The following is a 20031-nucleotide window of genomic DNA, read 5'->3' on the forward strand; positions in this document are numbered from 1 at the left end:
AAGGTAGAGGCATAGTCTAAGTCTACCTGTTTGGTTTATACATGTACAAAATAAAATCTGCCAGTGGATGAATTTAAAACATATTTGTTGAACAAACTAATAAATGTATGCATAAAGATTACTCCTATTATTTACCAGCCATGAAGAAAATCAAGGGGCTGAACTGTAATCCTGGAAGCCACTAACTTAAGACTCACAGTTACAGAAATTTCAACTTCAACCAATCCTCAAATTAAACTAGAACAAACAGGAGAAAATCCCCAGTGACAGTCACACTATCCTAATCCCCAATATCAATTCACTAATGTTCCTAACCTTCTACTCTGCAGCCTCAGCCATTACTGCGATTGTAGTTTATGACTCCTCTCCCGTTGCACCTGACTATTCAGTGTTGTAGGTGCTACCATCCCTCTCCAAGCATCCCCCAGGAGTCATAGCTCCTTCCACCTCAACAGAGAAATTTCTCTCTGTGGAACGCTGATTTTGGTCACCTAAGATAACGATTTCTCAGTGATTAAAAATTTTTGTTCCACCCAAAAAATATATATATTTTTAGTAAGTTATGTCACATTCCCCAAGGACCAGGCTAAGGAGGTATTTGTGTGACATACCTCTTCCTCCTAAGTTTAGACTCACTCATTAAAAATTACCCTGTGTCCTGAGAGAGGCCACAGACCTTTGAGAGTCTATTGAAACTTGAGCCATATGGAACTACTCTGGTCTTGGCCAAACCCTATTACTCAAGACCTTTAATCCTAATACAAGGATCCCCCACTTTTCAAAAGTTTGCATTATGTCACTACTTTTTTACCAAAGACCTACATTAGTACCCATTTTCACTAACAAAAATCTGAAAAGGATTTCTGCATTTATGAAAAAGGATGAATAGAGAAAACAGCACTCAGCATTCATTTTGTAGAGAGCAGTTACAGAGGCAGTGCACCCCAAGCAGTGAGAGTGACACTTCCATGCTCCTTCCCTGGAAACTACACTCAGCATCCAGCCATCAGAGTTTTAACTGTGTCTGTATCTGCTTTATCTCAGTTTTTTGAGTGTGTGTGTTCATCCGTTAGTAAGATGTGGCCTAAGGTATCAGAAAAGCCTGAGAGGTTATTTTTGGGGCCTGTGAATGCTCAAAAATTTTTCCATATAAATTAATGGTAATTGCTTCTTCGATTTGTTTCCTGAAATGAATGGCCCTCTAGAGTAAGCTAAATAGTCATCATTACCATTGTCTACTCAAGGTGGTTAGAAGTTTTCCAATTGAGTAGCATGATAATTACATTATTTTGTCAATCACTAGAACTACTTTAGCACCCCAAGTTTTTTTTTTTCAATCTTGGAAAGCAACCATATATAGTATTATGAATATAATGCTATTAGACTGGTTTATTCACATGAAGATATCAATCCCCTTTCTTTTTAGCCATACTATATCATTTTGGCCTCAAACCTCTCATTACTTTCCTTGACCTCATGGGCATTAATTTTTTCATCATGTTCCAAAGGTTAAATTTGTGGAGCCAAATTGATGTTCTGATAATTCTCAGTGGTTTAACATTGGTCAGTCAAAACAGGGATTTTTTATGGTTTAAAAAGTTGCAAGAATTTCTGTGATAAATTTGAGTCAGAAAATAAGAGTTAATGCAAAATTTGTGTTTTTTACATTTTTTAATTCCACTGCTAAAATCTTGTGGAGGGTTTTTTCATCTTTTTTTTCCATATGTCAGTATACCTGCACCCTCCACAACATTCAAACTAACAATTAAGTTTCTGTTTCACTATATTTTTCTTTGGGCTAATAACAGTTTAGATACACACACACAGAGAGAGATTTTGTTTAACAAAAAAGTCTTATACATGTATTTTTTGTGTATCTTGCTTTTTGCATTTAAAAATACTTCAAGAAAATCCTTCAGGTTAGCTGAGAGAGCTCTAAGTCATTTGCTTTAATGGCACAGTGTGTGGAAGTACCGTGATTTAGTCACCCTTTTCTTACTGATTGGCCTTCACATTGTTCCTGGGTTTTCATCATTAGAAGCAACACTACCATGAATATCCTCAAACCAGTGTATTTCATATGGATGCCTTTTTGGGGGGGGTGGGGGTGGGGGGAATCACCTCCAAGGAGGATTACCGGGTCTGAAGGTATATGGATTTTTAACAGATTTGCCAGATTGCTTTCAAACACTTTGTTTCTCTGCCAACTATACATAAAAGTATTGCTTTAGAGGTTTTACTTCTTTTAAAATACAAAATTTTGTATTTCTATCCTAATAAATTTTAAATGTTCAATACTTTAAAAGGATGAATTATTGATGGTAATTGCTAAACACTGTTCAAAACAAATGTTATGAATCCAAGCACTATATAGTCTCGCCTATTTTCCCAACCTCATCTGCACTAGCCATGTTGCCATCAAATTAAAAATAACAGCAAAGGAATCTAAACAGATGGCCTTTCCTACTCTTTCTGAGCACTTAATATCCTTAAAACTCAATTTACTTCCAAGGTTACTGTAAAGGTTTCAGATCTTGCCTTTGCAGCATTCAGGGAAAGCAACTAGCTCTCTTCCCTCTCCATGCTAAAAATAGTGTTGATTAGGGATTTTGTTTAAACTGAAATTAAAGAGAATGGGAATAAAATGAAGCTACATAATAACATCTGTCATAATGCATCCTCAATGTAAGGAATTCTAATAGGCAGCAGTGTTTTACTGTTTATATTCAAAGGCAAACTTTTTTTTTTTAATTTTTATTTATTTATGATAGTCACACAGAGAGAGAGAGGCAGAGACACAGGCAGAGGGAGAAGCAGGCTCCATGCACCGGGAGCCCGATGTGGGATTCGATCCCGGGTCTCCAGGATCGCGCCCTGGGCCAAAGGCAGGCGCCAAACCGCTGCGCCACCCAGGGATCCCCAAAGGCAAACTTTTAAGACAGTCTTTCTCAATACCTGGTTATCATTTTTGAAGTGCTGAATACCCATTAAATGCCAATGGGATATGGAAAGGAGATCGCCAAATTTTCAGTAACATGGCACAAAATATTAGAACCAAAGTTTAGACTACGATGATCCCAAGAAGTTAGTTGGTTAGTACCTTTATTTTACACCAGATGAAATGAGGTCCGTAAACATTCACGTGCTGAGATGACATGGTAAGTCGCTCATGGGTACCAAGATTGGAATATATGTTATTAACAATTCTGTCCCAAAGTTCTTCACTGCACTATGCAATATGATTAAGTTTGAAAGGAGTTTAAAGTTAGGTAAAACTCTAGACTGGAATATTGAACAGGGATACATGGGAAGGAGATCAGAAAGAATCAAAGCAGTTGGTTCCCTAAGGAACTGTGGGTGAATGATGGAGAACAGGTACATTTCCAAAGCAAGAGCTTTGTCCAGGGCCAATGTCCATACAGCATTTAAAAACAGTTTTTAAAAAAAGTGGGATCCCTGGGTGGCTCAGCGGTTTGGCGCCTGCCTTTGGTCCAGGGTGCGATCCTGGAGTCCCGGGATCGAGTCCCACGTCAGGCTCCTGGCATGGAAGCCTGCTTCTCCTTCTGCCTGTGTCTCTGCCCCCCCCCTCTATATATATATATAAGAATAAATAAAATCTTAAAAAAAAAGAACAGCATTAAAACAACTGTCAAGGAATTCCCAGTTGGCTCAGTGGTTTAGCACCTGCCTTCGGCCCAGGGTGTGATCCTGGAGTCCTGGGATCGAGTCCCACGTCGGGCTCCCTGCATGGAGCCTGCTTTTCCCCCACCCCCCCCCTCATTCTCTCTCATGAAAAAATAATAAAATCTTTTTACAAAAAAGACTGTCAGGATCCCCTCACAAAGCAAAAACAGTGGACATTAAATAAAAACTTAAACAACAGTACGGATGGTGGCCTTTCAAGGTTACATCCTTTCATCTACTCTCTATGGCTGTGTTGTAACAGTCAAGAGGATTCTGTACAGTGTTTTATTTTAGCTTTGTTCTCATTAAGGACTCATAAACTTAATTACTTAATATTCCTTAAGAAACAGCTTGAAATAATTACTTCATTAGAAAAATTTAGCAGTTTTCATTCTCTCTTGAATAGATTCTGGTTCTAGAATTGCTGAAGATTTTCTTTTTATTCTGAATGCAAACCTCTTCACCTTCATGTGCCTTATAGAATTGTATTTCAAATACCCTTTAAGGAGAAATTTAAAAATCCTGCTTTAAGTCAATTTGAATGAGAATGCTCCTTATTAGCATAAATCACAGCTTAAAAAGTTCTAGAGATGCGCACTATCAGGAAATAACTATGAGGTATATGGTATATGATAAAAGAATAAAGAAAATTTTGATTTTATATTTTCAATATAGCATTTCAGTCATAAATAGATTAATAAATTTATATCATAAAGTTTGTTGAGTAAATAAAAGGTGATTGCTAAGTTGAAATTCTTTAAAGAGAATTTGAAATAAAGCAAATTAGATCTAAGTTAGTTACCTGAATATTCAAAGATGTTTAAGTTTCAGTATTAATTACCACATAATGTTCCTCTTCTCTTGGAAAATCTTCAGTATTACAACCTACAGAAGGTCTGAATTATTTGGCCAGTTCAGTTTATCTTCCAGTATTTTCCCTTAAACAAAATCTCCATACTACGTACAGGGTTTTACTCAAACTCCTTCATTGCTTCTTATACTCTCACTCTGCTCAGGCTATTCTCAATATGCCCTCTACTGCTCCTCCTGCTGGTTTGCTTTATTCCTATTGTTGTTCATGAAAATCCTGCTACCCTCATGGTCACTTATCTTGAGATAATACCTCCTTCCTCTGAATCTTCCTATCACAGTTGTTCTTGATACTCCTCAGGCTTTATAAAATATGCACTTTTACTCTCATCTTTTCTTGTACAAGTTTTGTCATTTTCAGTCATAAGTTCCTTGGAGGCAGAGATTTTCTTATATTTGATGTCTTAACAGCGTAGACTCTTAAATATTTGCTATTAGCTTAAAATTTATTTCACTACCAAGTGATCCCATATTAGGCAAATAAATATAATTTCTAGGAGCACCATGTTTGAGTTTAAAGATTGAGCACCGCTTTTATTGTACTATTAATAAACAAGGAATTTAAAATAATCTACACAATACGATCACAGTTCTGTCTAAATATAAAGATTACACTTAAGTGCATGAAAAATACTGGATATACATATATACACATATGTATTTGAATGTTAAGAGATTATATATATCATATATATGAATGTTAATAGATTATATTTGGGTAGTAAAGTTGTAAGGATGAAATGTACATACAAATACTTTGTAAACAAATCAATATACAAAAGTAGACAGTATTTTTTATAATTTTCCTTGGCGTTATTGTATTATCAGTGATATTAGGTATATTCTGTGTACTCAGCTAGGCCTGTGACTTCTATGTCCTCTATGTTTTGTTTTATTGTTGTTTACGCATTTAGCTCTTTGGAGATAATTGGGGTTTCTGAAATTCTGGTGAGCCCAAGGCTGAGCAACTGCTCAAGGATGCCTGAACCCTGGTTCGCCTTTCTTTTCCAGGGTGGAGATGTAGCTTTGATGTGGAGTTTGGGTAAAGGACCAGTAGAAACAGTTTGTAAACATTTCTTTAACAGGGGAACCAGGGAGCAAGCTCTTTCTGAGCTTTTTCTGAACAATGATGATATAAGCTCCAAGAAAAAATAATGGTAACAAAAAGGAATTGAGGTTTTTAAAATCATACACCACACTTTGCAGTATCTTTGGAAGATAAGCTTCCTTTGTTATTGACTTAGGGGCCAAATATGCTCCCATCTGCTCCTGTTCTATATGGCCTCTTCACTTCTGATAACTTTCTACTTCCTTGGTTAAATAAGCCAGGAACTTAATCTAACCTTATCTTACCTGTGTTTGTGTGTGTGTGTGTTAGTGTTGTCTTTCTGCCAGCTTGCATATTCAAGTGACATTTCTGATTTCTGTTAATTTTCCAGTCAGTAGTAGTTTTACATTAATTGTATACAATACCTTGAGAATACTTGTCAATGTACACATCACTCTAAGTGTCAAAAATTAGGTTATAAATGCTAAAAATTATCATATAGAATAATATACAAAATACATAATGGTGATCAAACTTGAGCTTGCAGAGATTAATTAATACCCTAATAGGTATCTTTAGATGTCCCAGCCTTCATCTACAGAAACAAGCCTTCCTTGCTAATACACGTATCTGCTAGTCAAATAGTACCTATTGTGTCCACAAAACTGTTTACTAATTGGTAAAAATATCAATGAAGTGCATGAAGATATTTTCTTAATTGTATTAGTGCTAGACAATATTCTCAATATGAAATCTAATAAAATACTGTGAAACTAAGAATATGCCTATGTAGACACATCAAAAATTATTTAGAGAGGGGCAAAGAAATGGGGAAACTCAAAGCTCACAGGGTACTTAATGCAAGATTGATTTCTACCTCAGGTCACAGCCCAACGTGAGTTGGTAGGGAGATTTTCCTTTTCACAAATTCAAGTATCCAGGTTCCAGGGCACCAGGAAAGAGAAAAGAAAGCTCATAGAGAATGCACACCTGCTCTTTAGGCCTTGGCTGGCTCACTTAACATCAGTGAAGCTGATTAAATGCCATGCAATATACTTAGCTCAGGAAGAGGAAACTGATCGTAGAACATTAACCAGTCTCTGCTATACCCATCATCCATTCTAATAAATACTTCTTTTAAGCCAAAATAATTTCATGATAGTAAGCAAAACATTAATTTGAGAAATTTGCTCTGAGTCTGAGGAAAATTAAATTATGTATGTAGACAGTTATGTTGATATGATATGGAAATCATTTGACCAAAAGAAACATTTTGGTTTCCATTATCTGATGATTTCCAATGAAACTGTAGTAAATTATATGTGATGTTATTAGAAAGGATTTTAGAAATGCTCTAAAAAGGATGAACTTTAACATTTTAGGAAAAGACTAAGTATAAATGTGTTATTCAGTAAAGAAATGACACTTATTCTGATAGCAGATCAAAGCCTAAATCTTGGATTATATGATCAAATTTTAACAGCCAACATTTTAATAACTGTCTCCCCCAATGTATCTCAAATGCACTCTATTAGCAAACATGACAGTCCAATTATTTCCATGGTGCTTAGCATTTCATGGTGGCCTATTGCCAACAAAATATGGAGTGGGAAACATGCCAAAGAAGTTAACTGATTTTAAAAGCTAAAATATTGCTAGTGGTGAAATTCAGGGTTTATATGAGGCTAACTGCCCCGACCCTGTTTAAACTCATCAGATAAGTAGGTGTCAATGTATTTACTTAAGTAATAACTCTTAATATTCTGTTGAAAAAAATGTAGGTAAGTCGATTTTGCTACAAAGACTATATTAGTAAAATGTCACATAAAACATTTTATTTATCACTGGAGAATATAAAACAATTCAAAATACATTGCTAATCCATTATACATTGATCTGTCTATATCACAAAATCTAGAGTATAAAAAATTAACCTTTCAAAACAGGAAGGAAACATGGAAAAACTGAATAAAATACAAAAATATGTCTAACCTTGGATTGTACAGGACTTTTCTTTCATTTTATAATTAGTTAGGAAAACAGAATAGGGAAATATATTATTCCTGGAAAAGGCTGAATGAAGGAAAAGATTGTAACCATACCCAGAAGTGTCTGATCCGCAGTAGGAATTTAATAAAAATGCTGATTAAATGAATAAATAAATAATACAGTTGAAAGAAGTTTGACCTTGAAGTCAGAAGAGCTAGGTTCCAGACTTTGCAATCCCCAAGTAGCCTTATGATAACAAATAATAATAGCTATAATTTACTGAAGGCTTGCTACGGAGTTGTTAAAAACACATGCATTAGATCAGAATTGTATGAGGTAGGCACTACTATTATGCTCATTTTACCAACAAGTAAACTGAGGTACATAGGAGTTAAATAACTTGAGACAGAGCCAGGATCTAAATTCAGGCAGTCTGCTTCCTCAGCTGTCAATTTTAACTATTGCATTATATTTCTTTTCTATAATCTTGGGACCCCCTCTTCACTTTCTGACTCTTTACTTCACTGGTGAAATAAAGGTTTTGGATTAGATGTCCTCTAGCATCTTCTGTATCTCTAAAAAGTTTATCCCAAAATGAATTTGGGTTTACCATGTAATTCGTACTCTAAATTAGAGCTGGCAAAAATTTCCTGTAAAGGGTTAGAAAATAAATATTTTAGGTTTTGCGGAAAACACATGCTGTCACAACTATCCAACTCTGTCATTGTAAAAAGGCAACAAACAGTACATAAATAAGCAATGTTCCAGTAAAACTTTATTTACAGAAGGAGGCTGTAAATAAAGGAGTTTGTTGGCCTATGTCTAAACCATCATCTATAATAAAGGAATAGTAAGGACAAGTTTAGGAAGAACAAATTTAGAAATATTCAGCATCATTGTACTAGGAGAGATCTTGACACAGGAGATGTTCAAGCGTTTTGCCTTCATAACTATATCATTTAGGACATATGATTGTCCACCTGATGATTTCTAGGAAGAGAGATTATACAGATTCAAATACTATATTTATCTGTCAATTTTTATAAATAAAAGATAAGCATACATGATGTATTTCAAAAGGTATTTCAAAATAATGGTTAGATTCCTCAGCTAGGTCACAAAAGCCTATCAGGTACATGTTATAGCCGAAATAATACCCATAGGCAATGATCCACACACACATGCACACATACACACAAAAAGAAGGAAAACTTACATACATTTTAGTTATAACTGTTGCTAAACAGAATTTAGTAGGCTGTTATTTTTATTGAAAATACATCCCACAGCAAATAAGCAGAAAAGAGGCATATTTGTACCAAGGACCTAGGTTTTTTCCTCCCTGCTTTACCTGTAAAAGGAGTGGAGAATAAACTGTGGTCTAAGGCAGCAAACTATGTTCCTTCTGTATTACTGTAATTCAAAAAAACTTTGATATTGCATTCAGAAAATAATCTGATATTCTGCTGTGTGTGTAGCACTAGGCTAGAATTTCTGGGAAATGGGAATTAACCTTTGCCTCTGTCCTTTTGAAATATATACTTAATTTTGAGGAGATGACATTCCCAAAGAAAAATATCTACTACTGATACATTTGTTGAATAATAATGCTGGCATTAAATAATGAGAGTGAAAAAATTCAAAATAATAACATAAGAAATAGCATAAGACTATATAATTATTTATAAGAGGATGGTTAAGAAACCTTTTATATTTTAAGAGAAATGAGAGAATGCTTTGGATTAGAGTGATCCAGTAAGGTTTGGGAGTTTATTGGTTGTAAAGTTCTTATACTAAAGACAAAATGGTATAATATTATTTGAAGGTGGACTGTGGATAAAGATGTGTCCCATAAACCTGCAAGTTGCGCTACAATATAAAGAAAGAAATCCATATAATAAACCAATGAAGGGCATAATATGGAATCAAATGAAACAATACAAAGGAAGGCAAAATTTAAAATGGGAATAAAAACAGTTGAAATAATAGAAAACAAGATGATAAATGCAAACATAAAATATAAACCCAAACACATCAATAATTACATGGAATGTAAGTGGCCTAAACATCCTAATTAGAAGGCATGATTTGCCTGATTGGGGGAGGGGTGGACCCAGACCCAATTTTATGCTCCCTACAATAAAATCACTTTAAATATAAAAATACAAAAGGGTAAAAGTAAAATAATGGAAAAAGATCATGTAAATCCTAAGCAAAAAAACAAAACCTTGGAATAGCTATATCAAGTTCCAAAGACTATTAAATATTGAATGTAGACTTCAAAAGAAAACCTATTACTAGGGATAAACAGTTTATTTCATAAAGATAAAGCACTTAATTCATCAAAGTATATAACAATCATAAAATTTATATACCTAATAATTGAGCTTCAAAATGCATGAAGGAAAAACTGATTGAACTGAATAGAGAAACAGACAAATCCACAATCGCAGTTAATTTCAGCATTACTCTCACAATAACTAAAACAAATAGCCAGAAAGGTCAATAAAGATACAGAAGACAAACAATACCAAACAATTTAGTCTAATTGAGACTCAGAGACTACTCCACACAAAAGCAGAAAAATATATATTCCTTTTAAGTTACATGAAAAGCATTTATGGGTAGATTATCTGGGACATAAAACCAGTTTTAATCAATTTAAAAGGATTAACATAAAGAATGTTCTAGCCACAATGAAATTAAACTAGATCTCAAAAAATCTCAAAATATTTGGAAACTAAATTACACATCTCTAAATAACCCATATATCAAAAGGTAAAATATATTTACAACTACATAAAATTTATAAACAATATATCAAAATTTGTGGATGCAGCTAAGGCAGTATTTATTGGGAATTTCATAGCATTAAATACCCATACTCAAAAAGAAAGATCTTAACTAAATGACTTTAAGAAATAGAAAAACAAGAGTAAGTGAAACTGAAAGTAAGTGGAAGGAAATAATAAAGTTCTGAATGGAAATCAGTGGAAGAGAAAACAGAAAAAGAGAAATTGTTAAAAGCTAGTTAAGAACATTCATGAACTTCTAGCCAGACAGATCAATGGAAAAAAAAAAAAGATACAAATGATACAATACCAAAAATGAGAGCAGTGATGTCAAATTCTACCCATATTAAAAATGTAACAAAGTAATGTATGAACAACTCAATGGCCATAAATTCGACATTTGATAAAATGGAGAAATTCCTTAAAAGAGATTACCAAAGCTCACTTAAGAATAGAGATCTTGAATAGCCATGTAGATACCTATTAGAGAAATTTAATTTTTTCGCAAAAATCTTATCACAAAGAAAATTCCAAGCTTCACTGGGTAATTCTACCAAACACTGAAGGAAAAAATATAACACCATTTATATACAAACTTCTAGAAAACAGATGAACACTTCTCATTTTACGAAGCCAGCATTACCATGATATCAAAATCAGAAAAATAAAACTACAGATCAATATCCCTTATGAACATAGACATTAAAATTCCTAACATATATCAAATCTAACAGTATGTAAAACTGATAAAACATTATGACCAAGGCAAGTTAATCTTAGGAATGCAAGGGTGGTTTAGCATTAGGAAATGTTGGGAAGTTACCATATCAATAAGATGAAAAACAGGGGAAACTCATGCAAAGATTACTTTCACATAAAATCATTTTCCAATAGAAATTCTATTCCTAAAACTCTCACCAAAATATGAATAGAAAAGATCACCCTCAACTTGTTTAAGGCATCCACAAGTAACCTACAGCTAACATAACTGCTAATGCTGAAACTCTTCCATTATAATGGGTTTGTCAATTTCTCTTTGCAGGATTTATCTTTTGGTAATCAGCTTATTGAGGTGAAATGTAAACTAAAATCCACCCATTTTAAGCATACATTTCAAGTACTTTAAAAAAATACAGTCATGTAGCCATCACTACAACTTTGATATAGATGTCCCCTCTGCCTCTATGTAGAAAATTCCCTTTCTTCACAATCACCCGCAGCCCTAAGCCCTGGACCACTAACATTCTGTCACTATAGATATGCCTTTTCTAGAGCTTCTTATAAATAGAACCCTATAATATGTATCCTTTTGTGTGCACTTTTTTTTTAAAAAAAGACTTTATTTGTTTATTCATGAGACACAGAGAGACAGAGGCAGAGACACAGGAAAAGGGAGGAGAAGCAGGCTCTATACAGGGAGCCCAATGTGGGACTCAATCCCAGGACTCTGAGACCACACCCAGAGCCAACTCAGATGCTCAACCACTGAGCCACCCAGGCATCCCTTGTGTGCACTTTTTAATGCTGAGCTGTATTCCATTTTATGGAATGAACTACATTTGTTTATCCATTCACCAGTTGAGGTTTGAGTTGTTTCCATAGATGGGACTATGATGAGTAAAACTGTATTATTCATGCATGCCTTTATATGGACATATTTTTTATTTTTTTGGAGGAAATGGCTAGAAGGAGTATTGCTGAATCATGTAGTGAACTGTGTGTTTAATTTAATTTGAAACAAAAAACAAAAACACCCAAACTTCCAAAATGGTTATTAACAGTTTTCATTCTTCCAATAGGGAGTCTCATGACATTCACTCTTCAGCATGTTTTTCTTTCTCTACTGCATCATTTCTATTCACATATAAACATGCTTCCATTTTCCATCTTCAAAAAGTCTTTTGACCCCAGGCCTTCTCTAGCTACCACCTTCTTTCCCTGTTCAGCAGTGCTCCTAGGAGGACTACTCTCCAGTCTTTCCTCTCAGCATCAATTAGCCCTGCTCCAAATAAACCACTACTCCATCAAAACTGTTTTTATCAAAGGCACCGAATCCAGAGACCAACTCTTGTCATCTTTAAAACTGCATTTTCACAGTTTAAAATTATTCATCTCTCCATAAGGACTGTGGACTCCCTGAGTGGCAGTGCTGTTATTTCATTTATCATATCCTGAATATTAAAAATTTCATTATATGTGCAATCCTGAAAACAAGTCTGTTTAATGAATAACCAAAGAAATTTCTTTAACATCTTAGAATTGGAAAATCAAACTAGAGCATGACATAATTTGATAATCATAAATTTGGGTAGAATTCTGTTAAGGTTAGATTAATTTCTGAGTTTTACTTTACCTTCACATATTCCTTAGGTGCCTATGCATCATAAGGAGGCATAAAACAGAGATGATATTTTGAAAACAGGTATTGATAGATTCATATATAAGCAATTAAACATTTTCACAAATTTGTTTACATTATTATCATAAAATAGTTTCTTATAATGAATCTTATAAAATGTATGAGGTACCTGTTCACAAATTAGAAATAAACTCTGTCCTAAGGACTTCTATTTTAAATAATTAAAAAAAAAAAAGGCTAGGCAAGGTTGTATTGATTCCTATTCTAAAGAATTTTCTTAAAATAATAGGTACAAAAATTATTTACAATGGTAGCTACATAAACTACCATATTTTACATTTTATTTCACCAAATTGCCAGGACATTGTTCGTAAGACATTTATTTAACAATGAAAACAAACTGCCTTCTGGTTCCAGCTGAATTCACTTTTCCAAAACATAACTGTTACTACCTATATCTTACTTCAGTTTCCAATCAAAATACCAATGAATATTATAAAACTAAGTTATAGTTCCTTCTCCATTTGTATTTCCAATTACCATGTAAGAGCTTTTAAAAAGGAAATAAACCTGCAATTTCTTAGTATCAATAACAGTAAGTGAAGAAATGAAACCATAAATATGTATTACAGCTTTCCAAAATTAAGTTTGAAAGTAGACAAAGCTTGGTATTTTGAGTAATGCAGGACTCTCTTACTTAACTCTTAACCAGAGCTAAAGGGAGCAATATGTCAAATTGCTCAATTTTCTTTTCTTAACTTTTCCAATGCCCTTTAAGAATACCATTACTGAGCAGCTGCTGTTAGCATTTACAGCATCAAACCTAATTTTGGAATGCCTAAATATCCGAAAACTGAAAACTGTATGGTGCCAGTTGTTTCATGATACTGAAAGGAAAAAGGAGTTTGTGGATGAGCTATTTTTCGTTTAAAAAAAAAAAAAAAGGTTTAAGAATGGTTTTAATGGTTGATTTATATTTAAATATAAGTAATACATACAAAATGACTACTACCTAGAATTCAAAAAAATTTGTTAAAATTGCTAACTGAAAAATTCTTTTATGTATTATTTTTCATGTATTAACCGTGACAGTTAAAAGAAAATAGACTTAAGCATATTGTATTTCTGTCATTGGAGCAAAGCTTTCTATTTAAATAAAACATCGTGTTAGTCGTTTAAAATAATTTAGAAATTATTCTCCTTAACATTTTTTAAGTTAACTACAAATAAAATTTATCACTAAGAAAAATGCACAATAAATGAAAGTCAAATGCTTATTAGTGTGAAATAAATAATCTATCTTTTAAATGAACCATGTAGAGCCTACATTTCCCATGAAAAATTATAAGTTGATACAGGTATCAAAAGCACTTCCTAAAAACAATTATGTCTGAGAACAATAGTTTTTTTTAGCATTTGTCGTGATAAATATCACTTATTTCCTCTGCATGTAAAATAAGTAGTTGTGGTTTTGTCTATTTTCCTTTATATGTGTAGATAAAACATGAAGAAAACAAATGTCTTCCATGTTTCTATGGACTCTTTCTGCCTGGCTAGTCAAACAATTATTTACAGTATTGATGCTTGTTTCAAAACTCATTGAAAAAAAAATATTTTAATCTTCTGGTGAAGAAAGAGGTGTTGATTGGGACTACCTTTTAAATGTAAAGAACTGTAAGTAAATTAGATTTGATTCTAAAACAACCTCACAAAACAATGAACTTAACAAAAATTAATTTACTTCATGTCACAAATTGAGATAATACCTAGTTGAATATATTATTATATTGGAAAAGTCTCAGTATTGATTCACAATATGTGTATTCACAAAGCATATGTTGTTATAGACACAGAAAACAATCAAGTCCCTCTGTTTCCTTTACAAACAAATGAAACATGACGTTAAACCATGCTCCACCCTTTATGTGTTCTGCACCCTAATGTTCCGCATGTCTCTCAGAACCACTGGTCTGTAGTTTTGTTCCAAAATCTCCATGTATTCAAAGTAATCACTCACTCGAAAACCATGTAGTGCTTCTTCCTGTCAAAAAATACAAGAGCAGTTAATTCACTTGAGTAAAGAAACACAATTCTAAGTTAATGAATTTTAAATAGTTGACTTTTTTTACAGTTATAGGTGGGGTTTTACATTGCTACTAAATGTGTAATTGCTTTTTATCTAGTAGGCTGTGTATGTATGTGAAACCATGTCCCTGAAACAAGGTTGTCTGCTTTTAAAACCAAATTTGCTTTACAGCTAACAAAAAATAAGACAAACTCTTAGGGGCAGCCCAGGTGGCTCAGCGGTTTAGCGCCGCCTTCAGCCCAGGACGTGATCCTGGAGACCTGGGATCGAGTCCCATGTCGGGCTCCCTGCATGGAGCCTGCTTCTGCCTCTGCCTGTGTCTCTGCCTCTCTCTCTCTCTCTCTCTCTCTCTCTCTCTCTCTCTCTCATGAATAGATAAATAAATCTTTAAAAAAATTCTAATAAACTTAAAAAAAAGACAAACTCTTAGAAAATGAAATCTTCCTAATATTTTGGATAAAGTTTCAACTACAGAATGGTGGGTCATATTTTTAATTAGTAAAGACCCTAAAGTTTATCAAAGGATCCTATAATGTTGCAAGAAATATTTGTTTTACAGCAATGAAGGTTCATAAAACCTTCAATAGTCTGTAACTCATAATGTTGGTACAATGCATATCTGTGCTAATTCTGAATTTAATGGTTAGTGTCCCAAATGAGGCACTCAAGAATACATTAGAACAGTAGGAATACTCACTTAGAATCTTGGAGACTTTAAGGAAATTATGCGGCTAATTTTTTTTAGCATTTCCAAATGCTAGCTATGCAGTACATACCCTTCAAAGTAAAACAAAAATTCTGAAGAAAAATCAGAACTGATCCAATGTAGTATTATGTTCAGAGTTTGGGAGGTTATTTAAAAATTGGACAATTCATGCCTTTCTAGAGATTACAGTTTAAAGGTTAAAGTTACTAACAAAAACCAAAAGCAATTCAAAATAATAAAAATAAATTATCCTATACCAGATACTGTGTTAGGGACAATCAGTTTAGAGTTGAGACACATGAATGCATACAACTAGGAAAAATATCACACTATGCAATTCTCAGTAAGATGAATGTTTATAAAGGCCTCCCTTGGATGTCACTGTTCACATATAAGTAATAGTCCACAGCTTGCAAATAACTTGGGAGAACTTATATTTATTTTGCCATGTATCACCTAAAATATGGGTAACTTGGAGTAATAGTTAGTACATTAAAATATTTCTGATCTATAAATCTGATGTCATAGCTAGAAGAACTAAATGATGTTAAGTTGTATGCATAACATTACACCATTAAGGCTAGAGCTGATACCTTCCAACATAAAAATGTAAACTCTACTCTTAATTTTAAAAATAACTATAATGCTATTTATTCTTTTATTTCTTAACTCATTCATTCTCATTATAGATTCTTGATTATTTCACTTTGCTTTTGGAAAAAAATAGGATTGAAGTAAGACCATTCTTACTGTTCAAAAATTCACTTTAAACAGTTACTGCTGTAGTCATGGAACTATTTATGAATTTATCCATTCTCTTCATTCAAATTATGTGTGATTTGGCACTGATCAACTCCTCATTAAAACTCTATCTCAGGGACGCCTGGGTAGCTCAGCGGTTGGGCGGCTGCCTTCAGCTCCAGTTGTGATCCTGGGATCCAGGATGGAGTCCCACATTGGACTCCTGTGAAAAGCCTGCTTCTCCCTCTTCCTATGTCTCCACCTCTCTCTCTTTCTGTGTGTGTCTCTCATGAATAAATAAATAAATATTTTTTAAAATAATAAAAAATAAAACTATATCTCAGTTGCAGAGAAATTATAGTAATATGTTATTCTAACCAAATAAAAATCCAATGCCAGAAAAACTGTTTTAGTGCATATTCATTATTTTAAAAGAACGCTTATTGTTCATTGACTGAATCACAATAGGAGATGACACCATTTAAACAAGAGCTCTAATAATTAGCATAGCCCCAAAACTTTTGAATCTCCGGAGTTGGCATTCTGGATTCCAGTTTGAAAGGTAACATTTTTTACATGTTCTAAAAGTTTCAAGCTATTTGAGATTTTATACTAAAATCTGCCAATTCAGGCCTGTCATGAAAATTGTTTTGGTAGGTCTAGGGAGGAGTCTAGATATGTCAGTTTTAATAGGCACACTAATGATCCTCAGGATCAGGGGCCTTTACATAGTGTGTGTGTGGTTCTGGATAGAATATGAGTTTCATAAATATTTAGGGAAGAGTATGTGATTCTTTTTTTTTTAAGATTTTATTTATTATGACAGAGATAGAGAAGCAGAGACACAGCAGAGGGAGAAGCAAGTTCCTCATGGGGAGCCTGATGTGGGACTCGATCCTGAGATCCTGGGGGTCATGTCCTGAGCACCCAAATGCTCAACCACTGAGCCACCCAGGCGCCCCAGAGTATGTGATTCTTAAAAGAATTTAACTCATACCACCTCACACCAGTCAGAATGGCCAAAATTAATAACTCAGAAAACGATGGATGTTGGTGAGGATGTGGAGAAAGGGGAACCCTCCTGCACTATTGGTGAGAATGAAAACTGGTGCAGCTACTCTGGAAAACAGTATGGAGGATCCCCAAAAAGTTAAAAATATAACTACTCTATGACCCACCAATTGGACTACTACGTATTTATAAAAAGGATACAAACATAATGACTTGAAAGGGAACACACACTCCAATGTTTATACCAGCGATGTCCACAATGGCCAAAATATGGAAAGAGCCAAATATCTACTGACAGATAAATGGATAAAGATGTGGTACACACACACACACAATGGAATATTCCTCAGCCATCCAACAGAATGAAATCTTGCCATTTGCCACGATGTGGATGGAACTAGAGGATATCATGCTAAGCAAAGTCAGTCAGTCAGAGAAAGACAAATACCATGTGATTTCACTCATAGTGGAACTTAAGAAACAAAACAGACGAATAAAGAGGAAGAGAAGGAAAAATAAAATGAAAACAGAGAGGGAGGCAAACCGTAAAAGACTCTTAACTATAGGAAACAAATTGAGGGTCGCTGGAAGGGAGGTGAGTGGGGGCATGGGGTAACTGGATGATGGGCATTAAGGAGGGCACTTGATGTAATTAGCATTGGGTGTTACATGCAACTGATGAAACACTAAATTCTATCCCTGAAATTAATAATATACTTTATGTTAACTAAATTGAATTTAAATTAAAAAATTAGGGATCCCTGGGTGGCGCAGCGGTTTAGCGCCTGTCTTTGGCACAGGGCGCGATCCTGGAGACCCGGGATCGAATCCCACGTCGGGCTCCCTGCGTGGAGCCTGCTTCGCCCTCTGCCTGTGTCTCTGCCTTTCTCTCTCTCTCTGTGTGACTATCATGAATAAATAAATAAAATCTTTAAAAAAATAAAAATTAATTAATTAATTAATTAATTAAAAAATTAAAAATAAGTAAATAAATAGGTTTTAACTCAGCTGAGGGATGGATATATGGGCGTATGTGATGACTATAGAGATGATCCAATCCTGGCTGGGTAAATGAGGGAACAGGCCTTGATCAGATACAATGTAAAAAAAAAAAAAAAAATGATCCTGACCTAGATCTGAACTATGTGCCAGGTATTACTACGATATACTATGATGTCTAAGGCGCTGGAGAAGAATAAATGGGAGCAAAGTAAATAGCTATGGACTCAGGAGAAAGGCCTATTTCCTTTCTTATGTTCTCTACACATGTTTTTTTCTTTAGTTAATAACAAGAGAAGGATGCAACAGAGATGTAGATATTCAAATAACTGCTTTTTTTTAAAGCACTTTCTATGTGCCAGAAAATGTTCTAGAAGTATTGTACACAAAGCTATCCTCCAGCTATCCCATCCCCCCATCCACCTCCCCTCCAGCAACCCATTAAGGAGGACACATGATGTGATGAGCACTGGGTGTCATATGTGGCTAATGAATTGCTGAACTCTTACATCTGAGTCTGGTAATGTGCTGTATGTTGGTTAACTGAATTTAAATAAATGAAGAAAAAAAGATGCCATCTAATTCCTCAATAATTCCATGTAATAGGTATTATTTCACACCCAATTATACAGATGAGAAAACTGAGGCACAGAGAGGTTCAGCAAGCAATGTGCCCAAGTTTACCGAGTGACAGAGCCAGAATTTGAATGCAGGCAAACTCAAGTGATACAAGAACAATGAAAAGCACCAGTTTGCCAACCACAGTTAACATAAAACTGAACGTGTTTCATCTATTCCCTCAGACGGTGAATTATCTTTTGTACTGTGTATACTTTTGTCTTTTGAAAACTTAGCAATTCATGTTTCTCAGTCTGATCTCCATTCCTTACCCTGTCAACATGTTCTGCTAACAGCTGCAGGAACAACAACAGTCCTCTTGACAATTTACTGATTGGATTGAAATTAATCTGATTTTTTCATAATTATAAATTGATTTTGCCATAACGTGCAGGATTTAGTTGAAGCATTTTAATTAAGTATTTTGAGCCTTCACAGCCTGATTTTCACTGTAAGGCAATCTTTTCTTAGCCTGGCATTTCAGTGAAGTTTCCCCCAAGTTGAATTCAATTGAATTCACAAACTAAAACCAAGATCACTGCCAGCCTATTATCATGCTAGAGAGATACTCAGTATAGCCAGTTGGCTAAAACAGTGGTTCTTCTAAAATACTATTAAACTCCTTCTAAACTGGCTTGCTTGCACGAGTGTGTGAGTGTGAGACAGAGAGAGAGAAAGAGAGAAAAAGAGACTCCACTTAAAAAGAAAACCTTTTGACTTTCAAGCTCACTGGTATATTTGAGAGTCCTATATTTATTTTTCTGGATGATGTTTTTCTTTCTGGTAAATGTGATGGCCACAGATTTTTTTTGAACCATCATCTGTCAAGATAAAAACATCCAGGACCCTAAGTCCAATTACTAAGCCCTCCAGCGTACCTTCAAAAGTTGTCTTAGCTCAGTACTGATCTATCAATCACCACAGTGTGGGAATAATGCACTTATTATACGTAAAATATAATAAGGCTGCTCTATTAGCAAACCCACATACTTGTTGTATCTACAAAGATAACCGTGAAAAACTCAGAAAATACCTTACTGATAATCATTTTATGCCCATGCCATCCATTCATTTAATCATTCAGTGGTTTAGTTAAAAGAGGAATTTTTTTTTTTTTTGGTGGGGGGA

General features: G+C 34.3%; 1 protein-coding gene across 1 annotated transcript in view; it reads right to left on the reverse strand.

Annotated features, from left to right (window-relative positions):
- Window positions 1-9885: 9885 nt before the first annotated feature.
- Window positions 9886-20031, reverse strand: part of TBC1D32 (TBC1 domain family member 32) — a 209355-nt gene continuing 199209 nt past the window's right edge. The window contains exon 34 of the mRNA XM_055310422.1: window positions 9886-14783. Coding sequence (XP_055166397.1) covers window positions 14664-14783 — 120 coding nt within the window. The 3' untranslated portion in view covers window positions 9886-14663. The remainder of the gene's footprint in view (window positions 14784-20031) is intronic.

Source organism: Nyctereutes procyonoides, unplaced genomic scaffold, assembly GCF_905146905.1.
Source record: "Nyctereutes procyonoides isolate TBG_1078 unplaced genomic scaffold, NYPRO_anot_genome, whole genome shotgun sequence".
NCBI lineage: Eukaryota > Metazoa > Chordata > Mammalia > Carnivora > Canidae > Nyctereutes > Nyctereutes procyonoides.